Source organism: Pogoniulus pusillus, chromosome 10 (genome assembly GCF_015220805.1).
Source record: "Pogoniulus pusillus isolate bPogPus1 chromosome 10, bPogPus1.pri, whole genome shotgun sequence".
NCBI lineage: Eukaryota > Metazoa > Chordata > Aves > Piciformes > Lybiidae > Pogoniulus > Pogoniulus pusillus.
Window position 1 is genome coordinate 29,730,757 of NC_087273.1, and position 19,593 is coordinate 29,750,349.

The 19,593-nt window shown below is 45.9% G+C and overlaps 1 protein-coding gene across 1 annotated transcript in view; it reads right to left on the reverse strand.

Moving 5' to 3' along the window:
• The window catches only part of PARD6G (par-6 family cell polarity regulator gamma), a 74,369-nt gene extending 65,238 nt beyond the window's left edge, over window positions 1-9,131 (reverse strand). Inside the window, exon 1 of the mRNA XM_064150097.1 lies at window positions 9,045-9,131. Coding sequence (XP_064006167.1) covers window positions 9,045-9,116 — 72 coding nt within the window. The 5' untranslated portion in view covers window positions 9,117-9,131. The remainder of the gene's footprint in view (window positions 1-9,044) is intronic.
• Between the last annotated feature and the right edge of the window lie 10,462 nt (window positions 9,132-19,593).

The following is a 19,593-nucleotide window of genomic DNA, read 5'->3' on the forward strand; positions in this document are numbered from 1 at the left end:
GAACATTTTCCCTAAATGGCATAATGCCATACTCCTACCCTTCTTCGTTGTGTTCTCCCCTTTCACTCCCCTATAAAAATACAGCCATGCTTTAGTACCTTCAGTTCCTAGAATAGCTTCACCCCACAAATAAACCCTGTCCTTTTTCATGTTTCTTGGACATGCTGCCTCATATCTCTGCTTTCCATTCAAAGAACAGCCCTTGCAACCCCTCCAATCTGCTTCAGTGGTCTGTGAGGCTCAGTTCATGGCAGTACTTTTCTCTCTTCTGCATTTACTTAGAAGACAAATTCAGCTTATTTCTGTCCCGATCAGTCTCCAATCAAATTCCATTCCTGAAACACACCTCCAATACAGTCTCTTACTGATCTCTTCACAAATGCTCATCTGCCAGCTCAAGGGCAGCTTAGAGCTAAGCTTACCCCTCTCCTTGCTTCACCTAACTTCTTTAACTCTGCCTTCCCCACCACCTCTAACACCACTAACACTCATCATCCAGGCAGTTGTATGTATCTGAGCTAATTGCCCAGACCTTTTCTGCCTAGCATCTTAAATCCATGGACACCATTCAGCTACTCATCCACACAGCTGGACTTTGCTTTGACAGCTGCTCTGAGCTTTCCCCAAGATTTTCTAAACACTAGCTTGCCTCATTATCAACTGTTTCTTAGTTAGTAGTTTGTGAAAACAGCTATCCACAAAAGCTGTTTTTCCAACCTATTCTACCGAACTTATCATCCCTTTCTTTGTCATTCTTGCTCCAAAAGCTCCTTTCCAATCAAGTCACCCATGCAGGTGCTTTCTTCCCTACTATCTCTTAGCCAGTACTGCCTCCAAGCAGCAAGCAGTGCCAGACTTCCTCACTGCCTCAGCTCTTGATATTTAATCCCACAGCACTGTTATTCAAGAAACACAGCAGAGCCTTTAAGATAAATCTCTGTCTTCAGTGGCTGGTCTGCCTTTCCAAAAAGCAAATCTCTTCCTATGTCTCCGGGAGCAAACCAAAGTCTGTTTGCAAAGGACGTAGACCACACTAGTCCTGTGTTTTGAAGAGAACACTGAGCACCACACTCATCGTCTGCATCATCACACCACCCAGTTCTAGCACAAATACAGCAGGGCATGCATGCATCCATGGCACACTCCCATCAGCACAAGGGGGAAAAGAACATTCGGCACTCTGCCATACAGAGGGACAAAGGACTACTAAATCAAGAGGTCTGGTCAACATTGCCAACAGCAGGCACAGCCATGGCTCTAGGCTCTAGTACAGATCTATGGCAAGCCCAAATCATTTTCTGAACACAGACTAAGAGGGATGTCTGTATGGTTACAAAAAAACTGTAATCAGTAAGGGCTCTGACTGGTTCAAACTTATTTAAGGCCTTTTTACTTTCTGCCAGAGGTTTCCCAAGAGCTCAGGGCCAACAACAGCTGCAGTTGAAGAAACCTGATATACACATACACCTAGCCAGACCGGTTGGGGACTTGGGAACAGCTGTGCATGGTAGAAGCAGGAGAGATGGCCCCAGGGCGGTGGCCTTAGGGCTGGTGCACCACACCCTGCCCTAGACATTTCTGCCTTAGTTAACTTCAGGAATCTCCAGTGAAGATGGGACAACCTCTGTGTGTGAGATTTTGCTTTCACTTAGAGGGAGGGAATGTCTCTGAAAGTTCATTTCATCTTTTAACTTCTGGCCTGCACTGTAAATGTAATTAAGGGCAAGCAATCAATCCTTGGAAGATGACTTCTTGGTTACTAAAAACTCAGATTAAATATGTGCAAAGTCTCTTACAAAGGGAATGATAAGGGAGTACTGAGAAAAGCACCCCTGAAGAACTCCTTGGAAGTGGCTGGCCTTTCAGCCTGCCAGACAGAGCCTCCACAGGTATTTTAACCTGACATGAGAGACATTCCTTTCTGACTCGGCTGTAAACAACTTTTCAACTTTGAAGAGCACCTCAGAGAATTAAAGATCCATTGTTTAGTGTCCTTTAGGACTGCTTCAGTATGGTGAGACTAAAATTCAGAAGACTACTCATATAAGACAGACTGGCTGGATGAAGTCTAAAGGAGATTAAAAATTCTCAATTTACTAGGCTAAAAATAATCATGAAAGCAAAGGTGAGAACCTGGAGGCAAGATCAAGAAGAGGAGAGTATGGGAGGTGCTGAAACAACACAGCAGTCCCAGCCTTCTGCACAAGAACTTGTAGAGATATTGATAACCATCTCGATAGCAGAGCTAGCACCCAAACCTTTATCAGATGGGCAACATTGACAAAGAAACTGTCATCTGTCCATAACTAGATTGTGACTTTTTCTTAATCCTTCCTTTTTTTCTATTATGCAGGATCTGAGATTGGACCTTGAGCACCAGAGCATATCATCCTCCATCCAATCCTCTGTGATGCCAAGTAGCTCAAAGCATACGCCTGAGACGTCCCTCTATCTTCTACAGGCACTACTGTTCACACAGTGCCAATGTGTGGGCCAGAGAAGCTGACACTGTGCTGGTGCTTACTGCAGCTGTCACCTGAACAGAACTATCACAAAATTACATGTCTCTGCAACACCACCTCAGCTGAGAGGTGGCAAGCAGGAGGCACACACAGGACCAACTGTTGTGTCTCGGCTGCTGCATGGTAACTTGTTAAGATGTAGTCACCTTCTCTCAATCACTTAACCATTTAAAGAAAGACTTAAGTTTACTAGGTATGAGCACTTCAGAAAGTCATCTTACTAGGAAAAACAAAGATTTGTAGTAAGAGAGGAGCCACGAGTTTAGTAGATGCTATTTAGCACACCCAAATAAATACAGTACCTGCTGTCAGAAGCTCATCAGACTGGGAGGGAAAAAGAACAGAGGGAAGACTTCTTAAGAGACTAATGTTTACAGTCTCTTTCTCCTGACACGTTTTGCAACAATCCAGACCATCTCAAATTGCTTTTGCTGTGGCATATTGTCTCCATTTGAGAGAGGGAAGCATTGCGGTTTTCTGAGTCCATGCCACATTTGGTTTGCATATAATCAAATATGTTTTCAAGCTCAAAACCAGAAGTTAAATCAGCTGGTTACAGGGTTTTTCACTGGACTTATTTTAGTTTTATTCTCGGTATGACAAGAATGACCTTAACTTGGAAGAATCTAAAGTGCTGCTTAAAAACTTAAAGGAACTTAAAGCCTATTTGAACATCCTGTAGATTTAATAAAGTGATGTCTTTTTATCAATTTTGAAGCATGCAACACATGGAAAACATTTCTTTAAACTTCAGAAGGCATGTAAGGCCTTCAGGGTTAGACTGAAATCAAAGTACAAAAGGCTGAATAACACAATTTGTAGATCTCTCTCAGTTAACACCAGAGAAGAAACAGACCTTTAAAATGTCTTTACGGGAGTTGGTTCAAAGCAGGTTTGCTCCTACTGCTGTTGCTGTAGTTAAGGCCACTTAATGTTATACCTTATACCTTTCACATAGGCAATGCGTGTAGAGATACCGTAACAGCCACGTGGGCATGCAATACTGCTGGGAAGTATCAGCAGCCTCGGGAGCTGGGTTGGAGGGAAAGCATGTTAAAGGCTTAAAACAGCTTTCTTAACATAAGCACAGGTAGACTTCTGAGGAGAGGAGATGGCACCTGAGCAGGACAAACCACCCACAAGCCGTCTGGATATTACATCAATTTAGCATTTGGCAAGCTTGCTGAAGCAGTGACTTCAACGCCTGCCCAAGAACAAAACACATCACTTTATCTGCTAGTGACTTCACCAGAGCACAGAGCATAGCTGACCCCAAACATATTCTCTGTCTTCCAGGTCCAGAACAGTATCCTATCTATACTATGGAGACACCAAAATACGACTGAGAATTTATTAAAAATCCACTTGCAACATCCATCTGAACATGAGCATTTAACAGAACAAAGTGAAAACAGGCTGGGAAAAGGGGTGGGAGAGGGAAATGGTTATATTTAACTGGATGTACTTACCTAATGGGTTTGTTTATAGTAGGAGGATGTTAGTCATTTTGTTGTTAATTTGTAAATCAGTTTATAATGCAAGAAAATGTGTCACGATTAATAAGGCAGAAACATCACAGCCAGCACTTGAGCCAGGTAGCTCTGTCTGGATACTCCTGAGCCACCAAAGGTTCCTATTGGTCAGTAACAAAAAAAGTGTGTTGTTTATTTCCAAAAGACTATTTATCAGGGAGCCACAAGTGCCTTTACTCACTTCTGAAAACATGAAAATTAATTCTTTCTCGTACGTACAGTTTGCAGGAAATAATATGCTGGTACTACAGAAACACTTTTCTGCTGCTTTAAGCCAAAACCATTAAACTGTCAGTTTCAAAGTGCAAAAACCTCACACTTTCACAAATACTTCAAAGGGTTGCCACTTAAAGGCCTAAGGCAAACTCATACCTGTACTATTCCAGAATATACAAGTGACTGGAAAAGAAATATACATTTGGGCTGATAGCTACCCTCCTATGTGAAAAAAACTATGTATACAAAGCAAGGAAAAAAAAGTCTCTTTTCACTCGGAACAGGATGAAAGAAGATGGGAGCTATAATTAAAGAGCAGTCTCATCATTAATAGAGGAATTCCTACTTGAAAAGTATTTGTTCTTCTGTAGACTTAAACTCACGAGGAAAGAAGCCTGCAAACAGCTCAGGAGAGAAAATGAAAAGGAGTTTAAGGATCTCACGGCCACCGGCAGGGTTCTTAACAAAACAAACAAAAGGAACCCTCACACATGGCATGTGCCGGAGGGTCATCTGGAAACCTTTTTCGGAGATTAGAGGCAATTTCTTCAGAGGGGACAGTTACTTCACTTGTCACCCAACAGGGGGAATGGAGCCAGTGAGTACTAGACACATGAGAATACACAGTCTCTCTAAGTCAGACAGATACTGTGTTTTCAGATCCTGCCTAAAAAGCTTGAAACATTAATCCTGGGCAACACAGACAACACCTAGATAAGAACTGAGCTTCTAATGTATTCTCTCGTGAAAGACATAGGAGGGTTAAGATGTCATTACAATTCAACTAATATTTTCCCAAGACATGTGCCAATTTCTAAGCAGGTTTCTCTTTATCCTTCCGCTTTCCTATCTAGCAATAAGCTTTTAAATGTTTTGATTATATGGCCAGCTCTCAGGGGAGGAGACAGAGGAAGGGAGGAAGTACTAAGCCCGAAGGAAGAGGACTTCTTAAAGCAGAAGGCTATAGCAATTCCTATCATTGCCACAGCTGAAAACAAGAGGTGTGCACAGACGGCTTATGTGCCGTTTTCCCCTTCAGCGTTTGCTGCAACGCGGGGATCCAACAGGCTGCTGCACAAAGAGAAAATAACCCAGCGTACACCAAAGAGTATTACATAGCGCCACGAAGCTCATCGTTCTGCAAAGACATGTAGCTAGAGAACGTATCACTGGGAATGTTCCTACTGGGTAGTCACAAGGCATTAAAATACCCACAGACGTGAAGGTTGGGAGCTGAAGAGTGCTTCTGGGCCACATTCCCAGTGGAGTTGATCAGTCAGGCTGGGTCTAGGGAAGGCATATGGGGTTTTAGCCGGACTGAAATCTGATCAGCCACACAGCTCACGCGTCTACAGCACAAGAGGCACCCGAACAGGCTGTGGGTGCTCCCTCTCTGGAAGTGTTTAAGGCAACGTTGGACAGGGTTTTGAGCAACCTGGTCTAGTGGAAGGTATCCCTGACCACGGCAGAGTGTTCAGCATTAGATGATTTCTAAGCACCCTCTCAACTCAAATCATTATATGATTCTAATACCACCTGCAAGTTTGGGCCCTTCAGCACACAAAGATGCTGAAAAACTGGACTGAGTCCAGCCATCAAGAAGTTCCCTCTACCTGCCCCAACAAACTTTTTTTGTTATAAATAATTCCCTGGCACACATCAGGACTCTTAAAATTTAAGCATACTTAGGGATTGCCAGACTTGTCTTGCTTAGGGTGGTACTAAGGATCTAACAAACTCTCCCTTCCCACTAATCAAGGGCACAGACTTAATACTAAGAGAAAAATAAAAGAAAGTCAGAAAATCCGGGAAAATCTTGGTCACTTTTTATGGGATCAATTTCTGAACTGTGACCAGTGCAACACTCCAGCTGGATGGTGGTTTGTTCTTCAGGAAGGAACCACCTGGTTATCATATCAGAGGCTGAGATATCAAAACTCCAACATTTGCAGACTAGCACCCATGTGACTCCACATAGCAATTTTTTCCATAGCTCCTTCACATCCAACTCAGTCTTCAGAGAAGAAGAAAAGCTACTTCACACCATTGTGCAAAAGCAGCGTGCTCTCACACCCAACTCCTCCACTAAAAGGGATTCCACCTGCCCACGGCCCACCACTTCCCCAGCCTTTGAAATGCCACCTGAGAATCCCTTGATCCCCAGCCAGGAGCATGCCCCAGCGCAGAGGCTGAGCTGCACCCACCTCCACTCACCTGGTAGCCTGCGCTCTCAGGCGATAGCTGCAAAATCATGAGTTCTCAGACTCAACTTTCAAGTTCTCAGGCAAGCCAGGACAGGCTTTGTACTTACAAAACACACAACTAAATGTTTAAAAGGCTGACTACATACAGCTTCCAAAAGCAGTGTTACTGAATCCTTTTGTTCCCCTGGCCTTAGGTAGTCCACCCAATAAAATGAAAGACGATCTCTATCTCCAGATGATCACAGCAGGGCAAGTGATCCACAGGGACAAGACAGACAGAATCATAACTGACCCCACACAATTATTATGTTTTAACAAGAGGTATAAGACATTCACAAGGTACCTTACCAGGTACCACAGGCCAGAAGTTTTCACTGGATCAGCTTCTAACCACAGAAGGTAACTCCCCAAGGTAGAACCTACAAGCTTCAGAGACAAAAGAAAACCCTCTTGCAATGTCAGTACCAACCTCTGTTTGCTAACAACTTGCAACAGCCTGCTACATAAACAGTCTAGATGTTATTGCACACGAGTCATACCAACAGCAGAACCCCACCAGCACCAGGAAATTCAACAGCACAGCCTCCAGTGACTCTTGCTGTGTTAATGGATCATCACTGGGTGTAGGCCCTCTCCAGGATATTTTGAATTTAACCTCTATTTTCAGTTTCCTTCCAGTGCAGTATAGTTCACAAAAGTAATTTCTGGGCTATTAGAAGCAACAACCCTGAGCTACAGAAGGCCTCCAGTAAACCCCTTCCACCCACATAATTTTGTTTTCCTTCTCTCCAGAAACCTACAGTCATTCATACCCTCACAACACCCCTAAACCACTCTGAATCTATACAACTACATGGGATTCACTTACAGGATTCCTGCAGCTGTGAAAGGAGGACAAGAGGTGTTCATTTTAAGGTCGCTTTTAAATTGTTAATACAACAAACTCAAGCTATGGCAAAGACAGTATTAAAGTAGAAGAGAGAGGATGAACTTAAATTCCTATCTGTGATCACAGTTGTAGTTTGAGGCTCATACAGTGCATGAGGTATAATTCAGTAGCTAGCAAACAGGATCTGGAGTATTTGGTAGCCACAAGTGCTGTGGCTGGGTTACACTTCAGAACCTGTACAAACTGAACTAAAACTTTCCAGCAAGCGATGCAGGATGGAACCTTCAGGCCAGCTGTGCCACTTCAAGTGGCAACGGGAGGTTAGAAAATAAAGGCCTCAACCTACACTTCAGGTGCTACGTTTGGAAGTGACTAGAGTCTCCCTTGAATGCAAGGGAGCTATCCCAATGAAGCCATCCCACCGTCCTCAGGTCTATGCGTTACTCAAGGATGTTTGACCTGAATGCAAATACTAGCAGCAGCAAGGGGCAAAAGCTGGGAGCCCTGACCATGAAGTCCCAATAACTCCATCTCCAATACTATCTCAATACTCACACTACTCTGCACGCTTGAGCATTGCCTACACCATTTCTCTTACAAGTCACTACTCTGCACTCTTGAGCATTGCCTACACCATGTCTCTTACATGTCTATAAAATACTGACTTTCAGGGAGATTATTCAGTTTTGTTTAAATGCTACTGATTTGTGCAACAGAGGCGGCAGGCAAGCTTTGGAAGCACAGATTCAAACAAGAGTGGCCAATCTCCCTCGAAAAGAACTCGGCTAGACCAACCACGGACACAACCGATACTATCACTTGGAGATGCCGAAGTGAGGCACAGAACTGCTTTCGTAGATGACCTGTAGACCACAACTCCTTCCCTGGCAACACGAGCCTGTGGAATAAGGCCGGCTGACGGAGGGTGCCGGCACCCCCTGGTAACACCTGGAAGGGTGAAGCTTCCCCGCCAGCCTCGCTCCGGCTTCTCGACTGCGATCCACAGCAGGATTTCGGCGCTGCTAGCACGGGGGAGGGCAGGGGGAACCCGGTCCTCCTCGCTCCCACTTCTCGGCTCTCCTTGGCAAACCGCGCCGGGAAACCCAACGTACCACGCAGGAGGCGGCCGAAGCACCCCGGTGATTCCGTGGCTGTGGGGGGTAGGAGCAACCCAGGAGCGGCACTGTCTCATCTTTCCCACCCGCCTGCCACCGCCTCCAGCCCAAGCCCCAGCCGTCCCCGCAGGCGAGTCGGCCGCCGCTTTCCGAGCTGCCCCAGAAAGTTACCGCCGAAGTCATTGCGGCGAAACAAAAGATCGAGGAGGAACGGCGGGCGCCAGGCCCCCGGCGCCCGCCCGCCTCAGCCCCGCTGCCGGCCCAGGGACGAGCAAGGAAGGGTCGCCCCGCCGTCGCCTCACACCGGGTAGGGACAGCTCACGGGGGGAGAGGACGAGAGCTGCGTCTGCAGTGGGATCCCGCCTCTCTGCCAACCGCTGCCAACTCGTCACCGGTTGCTCTCTCGTCTGCGGCTGGGGCACGGCTCCGGCAGCGCCGAGCAGGGAGGCGTACAGGGGAAACGGGCAGGGGGAAACTCCATTCATTTTCGGGAAAGCAGCCGGGAGCGAGCCGGGCAAAGACGCACCCGACCGCCGCCGGTTGAGGCCGCGCCGCGTTCTTCTCACCTTACTCTTCACTTCCACTGCGCTGCACTCCAGATACCGCAGAGTCTGAGATTTGTTGAAACTCCGGTTCATCTTCCCGGCCCCGCTGCCTTCCCAGCCCCGCGCCGCCGCCGCCGCCGCCGCCACCAGCCCGCAGCGGGCCGCGCGCCCCCAGGCCGCCCCCGCGAGCCGATCGCCCCGAGCGCGGCACGCGGCGCCCCGCTACCGCTCGCGCTCCGGCCACTTTGTCCCCGCGCGCCAATGAGAGCGGCCGCTCCGCCGGCTCGCGCTCACGGCTCCCGGCAGCCGCGCGCCCGCCTGAGGCCGGCGGGGCACGGCCACGCCCACCGCCCCCGCGTGAGCCCGCCCCGCCCCTCCCGCGCCCCGCCCCCGCGGGGTTCCGCTCCGGCGCGGCTCGGCCCGGCCCGGCTCGGCTCGGCTCCACGCGTGTGCAGTGCGCGGCTGCGAGGGAGGTGGCGAGGCTGAGCAGCTGGAGATTACCCTAGGCATTGCCCCCGGCGCCGTTAAACCCCAGGGCCATGCGGGACCGGCCTGCCCTGCGCGGCCACCCACGCTCAAGGACGAGCGGTCATCGGGGCTGCAGGGGCTGCTCGGGCACCGCATTAAAGCACAGATTCCAAAGGATGGCACAGGTGTAGGTGCGAAATAAACTCACCCGATGTTAGGCTCCGGCGCTTGGCAGAGCTCTGCACCCGTCCGATTTCACGGTTAGTGCATGGTCACAGAGTCACCGAAAGGTAGGGGTTGGAAGGGGTCTCTGGGTGTCATCTAAGCCCAGCCCCCTACTAAAGTAGGATCACCGAGAGCAGGGTGCACAGCAGCGTGCCCACACGAGGTTTGAGTCTCCAGAGAAGGAGGCTCCACAGCCTCTCTGGGCAGCCCGTTCCAGTGGCTCTGTCACCCTCAAAGTAAAGCAGTTGTCCCTTCAGTTCAAGTGAAACCTCCTGTGTGCTAGTTTGTACCCATCCTGCCACCGGGCACCACTGAAAACAGGCTTGCCTTCAGACTTAGATACTCAAACATCGGCAAAGATCCCCACTCAGTTTTCTCCTTCCCAGGCTAAGAGCCCCAGGTCTCTCCGTTTCTCCTCATCGAAAGAGATGCTCCAGCCCCCTCAGCGTCTTTGTGGCCCTCTCCTGCACTCTGTTCGGTGATTCCCTGTCTCTCGAACACGAAAGCCCAGGACTAGACATAGTACTCCAGATGCCACTCCTGCTGCCACTGCCAAAATCATTTAAGATGCATAAATGCACCCAAAGGAGTATCTCGACTACAGTGTGACAGTGTGCTCAGAAGTGCCCACGGAGACCTGCACAAACTACAGACAGCGCTGGCTAGTCATAAAAAGTGTTGTGATCTGGAAAGCACTGCAAGTCTTTAATTTGAGACCAGAGATCAGCAGGTTTACACCACTCCCTCCTTGAAAGGAACCAGTGGACTGCCTCCCTTTGCTAGCAGCCCTCATTAACTAACTAGGTTATTAATTTGAGGATCTTGAAGGAACTTAGTTCTTTCCATCTCCTGCCAAGGACCATTATAATTCTAACAGACCTTTTTTCCCTTCAGTTTCTTCTAGTCACTGAGAGCCTTTGACAGTCGTGCTTTTTCCTACATAGTCCTGCCCAAAACACCAGTCGTGATGTAAAGAAGCTGAGGACAGGGCACAGACCTGTGCAACCAGTTCTATGCTGTTCAACATCTTCTAGAATCATCTGTGCATCTAAGGAAGGAGCATAAAGTCACCCATCTCCCCTTCACCAGGGGGGTGTCAGTGGCAGTGACAGGAATATCCTTGAATTTAGGGGAAGGGAGAAAGACTGAGTTCGCTTTTCATAGGTCTCCCAATATGAGGATCAAAGCATTCACACCAGCTACAGACTAGCTCCAGCTTACTGAAAAATTGATCTAAAATAAATGTTTGCCACATGTTCTGGGCTTTCACTGTATTTGAAAAGCATGCTGCAAGTCACACTGGAAAAATAAATTCTAGAGGGCTGAGAAAGGAAATGTTTATATGAACTTGATCTTTCCTTCTTTTTATCTTAGCATGAGCAATGCAGCGGCTTTGCTTTCCTGCTGTGATGGCCAAGGCCAAGTTGTGGAGATACAGCAGCCCCATAGGATGTTTCCACTTCAAGATGGACCTGGAAATCCAACAGCTGGATCCGCATGGTTTAGTGGTTCAACATCTGGAGCAGCAAGGCCAGTTCACTGCAGTGAAGTTAATCAGTAGCTGAAAGACCAGTTTAGCCTTTTAACCCAATGGGGGAAATACTGGTTTTGCTTGCATTGCTGGGAGCTCAAGCACAAATTTCAGGTGGAATGTTATTCCTGCCCACCTGTCCTCCCACTGACCCTTGGAAAGGGACTTTGCTGTTTGCATTACCTCCTGGGTCAGGAAAGAGCCCCAAGAGTGCTCCTAGGCGTTGCATACATGTGTCGATGCGGTTGAATTCAGAATCACAACCCCAGAGAAGGAAAAATCTCTGTTAATTTTTGCTTTGAATTTTTAGTTTGCTTATTGTTTCATGGCAGAGAATAAGATCACAACAGCTTGCAATCAATAAGCGATTTGGTTTTAGTCTTAACTTTCAGTTTGGTGCTTCTTGTGTTTGTGATGTTCATTTGAGAAGTGCAGATTAAACTCATTTGTCTTCTTTATTTATTTATTTTATGCTTCCTTCAGGGAGTGCATATGCTTCATTACCATCTCTTTTATATTAATAAGGCCTCTTCAAACTAATAATGCCTACCACGCTGTGTGCAATGGGGATTCAAAGAAAATGAACAAGATCTTTTTGGGTAAGTTAAAAGCTCAGAAGTCATGCTGAATTTGTAAAGAATAAAGATTCATTTTTCACAAGTGTGGGATGGGTTGGTTTACCAGCAGGGCTATGGGGACTTCCACTCCCCCTTTGCCATCAGCAGCAGCCGCTGAAGAGCTTGTTCATATTTCCACCGCCACATGAATACATAATCCTCTTCTCATCTACCCCAGTCTTTGAAGCTAACAGGTGTACTGAGGACAAAAGTTACTGTATTTAGGGAGTGCAGCTACTGTTGTTTCTATTTCATCTATTTTACAAGGATTCAGAAGTGGTAGATCACTGCCTCTCTGGGATTTTTTTATTCCCCTTTAAGAAGAGCTGCTTTTCTGATGTTGTGTTCCTCCCTGCTTTCTCAACCTTGTGTTAAACACTTATGAGGAAAATACCCTATTTATAGCTCCAAAGAGGCTATTGACAGCAAAAGTACTTTGCAAACTACTTCAACAAAATTTGGCTTCTGCCTTTTTTTCTCAGTTGATCTGTTTACTTCTTTAAAAATCTCCATCATTAAAACAACCACAAAAAAAGATATTTTCATTTCATTTTTTTTGTTTAGTTTTTAATATAAGTTGCCATCACTTCAAACATAATGATGAACATACTTTTAAAATGCAAGTGTTTTTTTTTTCCTTAAAGGAAATCAAATTTGAATTAAGTATCCATTTTCCTGTAAATTGATATACTCATTCTGACCCAGGGAATGGATAGTTCATTGATCAGGCTAAGGTAGATACATGCATGGGTAGAGGGACACAGTGTGAAAAACTGGCTGTACAATCAGTAGGAAAAGGCAATAATAATATGTAATTATGCATGAAAGAATATATTTTTGTAATTTATTACTATTATTTGCTACTATTATTTATTAACATATTCATTAACACAAAGCCTTGAGCAACCTGGTCTAGTAAGATGTGTCCTTGTCATGGCAGGATGGGTTGGAACTAGATGATCTTTAAGGTCTCTTCCTACTCAAACCATTTTACAATTCTAATATTGTATAATAATTTATTAAAAGTGAATGTCCCTCAGTGAAGCTTCACTGAATTTAAGTTTACTTCGTTTTTCTAAGTTCACTAAGGTACACTTTGTTTTTTTTTCCATTTTCAAATTACCAATTTTAATCTGTTTCAACCAGAGCACAACTGAGACACAGTTAAAACAGCTTGAGAAAACTCCCATCTCTTTTTGCCTCCCCTTTTCATGCCCATGCTGTAATGCACAGTGACTTCAGCTCCATGTACCAACAGGAACCAAAACACTGTGTGTGCTCCCAGGCTGCCCCAGCCCCTACCAGCTGTTTTCCTCCTCAAGCCCAGTGACAGGTATGGTTTCAATTTAACTGCTTTTGCTCAGGCACCTTTCAGGGTTGTTTTCTTCTCATTGCTTGCCAAGGGCACTGGATTCCTTTGATGGTTTCTATAAATCTGTGTCTGTTTTGGTAATCCATAGTTAATTTACCCTCTTTCTGACCCACAGAGTTTTTTAATCACAGTTTCTTCCCAATGGCCCACATCTTAGCCCTTCTTTGCAATCTTGTCCCTGGATGCATCCCAGCTTATGGGGGCACGTTTGCTGTTTCCCAGCCACATAGCCCTTTCCTGCATGCAACACTGTATGAAATACCCTTATTTCTTGCCCTAAAAAGGGCAGGGATACCACACTCTGGGTATCCTACCAGACCATTAAAAAAATATTCAGATATTCCTATTTTCAAAGCTTTGTATTTACCACACCATTGAAAGGTGCTGCAACACATTCCTGACTTGCACTCCCACAGTGCTGCTCTTCAGCATGCAAGGGGTTTCCCTGTGACTAGCTGCGTGCCTCGTTAGTATTAGCAAGTTGTCTACATGCTCTGAGAGGTGAAAAAATACTCCAGGCTCACATCCAAGGGTCTATTTTTTTCTACCCCATCCTCATGCTGAATGTTCAAGAGTCACGAACAACAAGTCCTAAGGGCTTGGGAGAGCTTCTGCAATGATGTGCTGGTTTTGGTTTCTCTAAATGCAAACCAAAATGGAGAGTAGCAGGAGTGATAGAAGGAGGGGATGACAAATATTGTTTTGCTTCTAGCCAGCAGTGTTCCTGCCACAGAGAGACTGGTTTATACCTCATCAAGCACAGAGGACAATGCCAGGGAACATCAGTTATGCCAAGTGCAGGAGCCTAGCTAGAGAGGAGCTGGAAGAATAATGCCATCAGGCACAGCAGTAATGGATGCTTTAGGACAGGAGACCAGCTGCTTCAGTGGTTTTTCATTGTCCTCAAAGTGATGAAATGTCTCCTTATTCTTTACTTTTAAGAGCTTTCCCATTCAGGCCTTCAAGAGACTGATGTGCATTTAATAGGAAAAAGAGCAAAGAGGTTTTGTTCTCGGGGGTGGGGAAACCCAGTGCTTCTTTTTACCGGGATGGTGGAACATCAAGGAAACCTCTTGCATGGCTTTACTACAAAATACGCTGAGAGGCCAAAGCTGTAGGAGAGGGAACAGCACCTGCTGAGCTACACTGCAGAGCTCACAAGCCAGTAAAATGACAGGCATTTGCTATTGAAGCTCCCAAGATCTCTCCAGAGAGCAGCTCTGCACTACAGATATTGTTTCCTTTCTTTTTTTTGTTTGTTTCTGCAGAATTCCACTCCCCACCCTATTTCTGGGCTTTGCCATCACTTCTTGTGGTTGGATTGTGTACTCAGAATGGTGTGCGTGGCAGCTTTGCCTTAATGCAGCGTGGAAAGCCATGCTCACTGTCCCCTTCTGAATAGCTGTGCATGCTCAAAAAGACCAGATAAACACCAGGGGTGAGAGCTTCTCCATGAAAGGCTTCCAGGAGCACTGTCCTTTAGAGCTGCTTTCTTCTGTTCTGAAACAGCGTTCAAGTGTGGATGCTGCTGGCATGCTGAGATGGAGGTCTCCATGCTGTCTACATACAGGTGCCCTAGTTTTAGCAGATCAGATCAACATGCTCTTGTTCTCTTGCTGAAAATTTGCACCTTTGACTCAACCAGTGGATGTTCATTCATAGAATAGTTTAGATTGGAAGGGACTTTTAAGATTATTTGGTACCAACCCCCCATGCCATGGGCAGAGATGCCTTCTGCTAGACCAGCTCACTCAAGGCCTTATCCAACCTGGCCTTTAACACCTCCAGGGAGGGGGCATTTACAGCCTCCATGGGCAACCTTTTCCAGTGTCTCACCATCTTCACTGTAACTATATCTATATTCTATAAATGGTAATGTATCAGCATGCAAATAATTCAGGTACCAAAGCTGATGAGATACTACAAATCTCACTGGCAAACTGAGCATCACCATTTAGGGAATAGGGTGAGTTATCCTCTTTCCAAATTGTTGAGTTAAAGGAATAGTGCTGTACATGGATAACAAAAGTAAGTTTTGGTGTGAGGAATGAGTTTGAGGGTGGGAGGAGGGAGGACAAAGGATTGTGCTTCTTATTCTGCCCCCAAAGTATGCTCTTGGTTGAATGAATTGCCAGGATAAGATATTTCCTACAAAATATTGAAATACCCAAACCATATTTAGTCTGTCCATGTATTTGCTGAATTATTTTTTCCCTCTCTCTTTTAATTGCTTTGATTCTTGGTTTTCCTGACTGAGGAGGGAAAAAAGAGAAGAAAAAGCAATATAATCTCCCAGATATAATTATTTTCAGTAGAAGAGTAACTCTTATTGCAGAATTAACCAAGTTGGAAAAGACCTCTAGGATCATTGAGTCCAACCTATCACCTAACCTGTCTAATTAACTAAACCATGGCACTAAATGCCTTATCCAGCCTCCTCTTAAACACCTCCAGGGATGGTGACTCCACCACCTCCCCAGGCAGCCCATTCCAATGCCAATCACTCTTTCCATGAAGAACTTCTTCCTAACATCCAGCCTAAAGCTGCCCTGGTGCAGTTTGAGACTGTGTCCTCTTGTTCTGTCACTGGGTTCCTGGGAGAAGAGATCCACCCCAGCCTGGCTTCAACCTCCTTTTAGGTAGTTGTAGAGAGCAATAAAGTATCCTCCCCAAGTTGTCCAGAAGTAGGTCATTCTTCCTTCTGTGTGGTGTAAAAATGTTTAGAATGTGATTTCTTGCCACGAATTACTGAAATCAACACAAACTTCATGCGTGGCAGCTTATACAAATCCCATAGCACTGCAAGGTTTCCATGTCCACTGTGTGCTTTTATGGCTTGATTGTGTGACAGAGATGATCTGGGGGGAAAAAAAAGAAGAAAAAGAAAGAAGAAAAAGGAAGAAAGTAGATGTCATAAGGAATGTGATTTGACTGGTTGGGAATACAGGTCTGGGACATCCAATGACTGATCAGAATACGCTGAGCTGATTTTCCTCCACTGTCTAGGTGAAAGCTGCTCTGCAGGTAGCAGATACTTGTGACATTAAAGTGACAACTGCAAATACTTTTTTTAATAATGGATTTAAAGGCAGCACTGCTGACCATAGGCCTGGGGTGTGGAAGTGTCTACCTGGTTCTCACAGTATCACAGTATCACAGTATCAACAAGGTTGGAAGAGACCTCATAGATCATCAAGTCCAACCCTTTACCACAGAGCTCAAGGCTATACCATGGCACCAAGTGCCACGTCCAATCCTGCCTTGAACAGCCCCAGGGACGGTGACTCCACCACCTCCCCGGGCAGCCCATTCCAGTGTCCAATGACTCTCTCAGTGAAGAACTTTCTCCTCACCTCAAGCCTAAATTTCCCCTGGCGTAGCTTGAGGCTGTGTCCTCTTGTTCTGGTGCTGGCCACCTGAGAGAAGAGAGCAACCTCCCCCTGGCCACAACCACCCCTCAGGTAGTTGTAGACAGCAATAAGGTCAACCCTGAGCCTCCTCTTCTCCAGGCTAAACAATCCCAGCTCCCTCAGCCTCTCCTCATAGGGCTGTGCTCAAGGCCTCTCACCAGCCTCGTCGCCCTTCTCTGGACACGCTCAAGCATCTCAATGTCCCTCCTTAACTGGGGGGCCCAGAATTGAACACAGTACTCAAGGTGTGGTCTAAGCAGTGCAGAGTACAGGGGCAGAATGACCTCCCTGCTCCTGCTGACCACACCATTCCTGATGCAGGCCAGGATGCCACTGGCTCTCTTGGCCACCTGGGCACACTGCTGGCTCATGTTCAGGCGGGTATCAATCAGCACCCCCAGATCCCTCTCTGTCTGGCTGCTCTCCAGCCACTCCGACCCCAGCCTGTATCTCTGCATGGGGTTGTTGTAGCCAAAGTGCAGCACCCTGCACTTGGAGCTATTGAACGCCATCCCCTTGGACTCTGCCCATCTGTCCAGGCGGTCAAGGTCCCACTGCAGAGCCCTTCTGCCTTCCAACTCAGTCACATCTGCCCCCAGCTTAGTGTCATCTGCAAACTTGCTGATGACTGACTCCATGCCCTCATCCAGATCCTCTGTGAAGATGTTAAAGAGGATGGGGCCCAGCACTGACCCCTGAGGGACACCACTAGTGACAGCTGCCAGCTGGATGTGGCACCATTCACCACCACCCTCTGGGCTCGGTCCTCCAGCCCTCCTCTTCCCCTAAGAGAAAACTGTGTTTCACTTTATCCTTCTGTTGCTTGTCCTACTTTTACCGTAAGTTGAGTTGTAAGTTGGCAAGTGCAGGGTACACCTTCTAATTAGTCCAGTGCTATCAAATAATGTATGCAGCTGATGTCACCTTTTCTTCCTAAGCACCTTTTCTGTGTGAAACTGTGAATGGGCTATTGAAACACACACTGCAGTAATTACCAAATTTGCTAGTGGAGTTAAGCTGACCAGATCTTCCTCGAATTAATACAATGGAAAGAAATGTAGTATTGTTAATTTTCAAAGTTAATGTCTGTACAAGAAAGCTGCTGTTGTGAAGACATAATCATGCCTTCCTTCTGCTGATGGTTCAAGTGCTTATCCAACTTGCTTACTGGACAGAGAGACTTGCTTTTGGCACCTCTTTGCAATTCATCTCGATCACAAACTGGGTTTAATCACTTTCAAGTAATCATGTAACCCATATCAATACCATCTACCATCTTTGTTAGCCTGGCAGCTGAAGCATGGGATTTGGTAATAAGTGTTTTGCCCAGCCTAGCTCAGTCTCTTAACAGAAATACACAGAGGTTCTTAGCTTGACATAGGATGCAAATAACTGGAAGAAGCAACCAGAATCTTTGTGAAAATACCATTTGTTGAGAACTGCCCCTTGGGAAGTGACTGAAGGTTGCAATGAATAAACAAGCCAAACTTTCTTGAATTTCAGCAATTTGTAAGGTACTATGCCTAGCTATTAAGTCCAGCCCTCTCAGAAGTGGTGGTCTGTGGCCTCACCTGCTAATGAGGAAAAATTATAAGAAACTATCCTAGCAATGTGAATTATACTACATACAGATCTTGTCTGTTCACTTTCTCTCCTGAATTCCTAAAAAATGCAGCATGCTGCAGCCAAAAGCTTCTTAGTAAAATAATAACCCCCAAAAAATGTCAGGTGACTTTTAAAGCCTGGTCTTTGCAAGATGCTTTTGACAGATCTGCTAGACCACTGGCAGTGTTAAGACAAAAGTAGATTCCAAGATGTAGTTCCTGATTAATAGTAGTAGTAATAGTGATAGTAGTAATAATAGGGGAAAAGAAAACAAAGAGATTGGAGGGAAAGGTCAAATATATTCACATAGCAAAATCCATCTGATATTTGCCAAACCACTGCACATAGCTGTACCAGGGCGAAACCACCTGATCCTGTCAAAACTACTGAAGCAAACTCCCTTGTGGAAAGGCATCATGAAGCTCTTAATTGTCTGGGGTTGGACATAATCTCTTTCTCACCCACCTGATTTGCAGAGAGATTTGCCAGGAAGCAGCTTACTACATTAGAGATGTATTTCAGCATGCCTTTGTGCCCTGCAAACACTGAAGTTTGAAATTGTTTGTGTGCAATCGGTCCTTTCCAGAGCTTTCACCAAGGGCAAAGAGTCTCATGTGAGACTTGGAGGAATCCTTCAAAGCAGCTGTTTAGAAATGCATGAAGCATGAGGCACATTATATCCTCTTCCCACAGGCTGCGGGCCAGATGTTCAGTGGGTGTAAAGTGGCGGAGCCTCAGTGTGACTTTTTTTTTGGGGCCACAGTGATTTATACCAGCCAAGAATTTGGCCTTAAGGGTTTCAGCCAAGTGACTTTTCCTGACCTCTGCTTCTGAAGGGGCCCGATTTTGTAATCTCTGGTTTGACTTCCGTGCTGTACCAACGTCTTCCATGAGGTGTGAAGGGATGGGAAGCGTTCGGGATTGATAGTTCAAGGTGCTGAAAAGGGAAATCTCTTGGGAGGTTCCACACTGCTTCTCCAAGATGATTTGCTGAAGTCATCACAGGTTTTTGGTTGTGGTGCATTTACATATTTTTCTTCCCATGTTTCTGCTGCTAGCAGAGTACTTAAGGTCTTTATATCTGTTTCCTCCCAAAACAAGTTCTCTTTTGCACCCTCTTAAGATCAGGAAATGAGAGTATTACTATGCAAGGGTGATGTTCCTGTACTTGTTTTTTTTTTCACAGCTTGTGTCTTCCTGAAACATGAACGAGAATTACTCCTGGGAGTATGGATTTCAGAATCAGGCCTTTTGGCCATTTTGATAGTGTCATGGGAGGAAAAACTGTTTCCCAGAACCAAACAATTTTATTGCATTCCAGAATCATGTGCAAAGCAGGGAT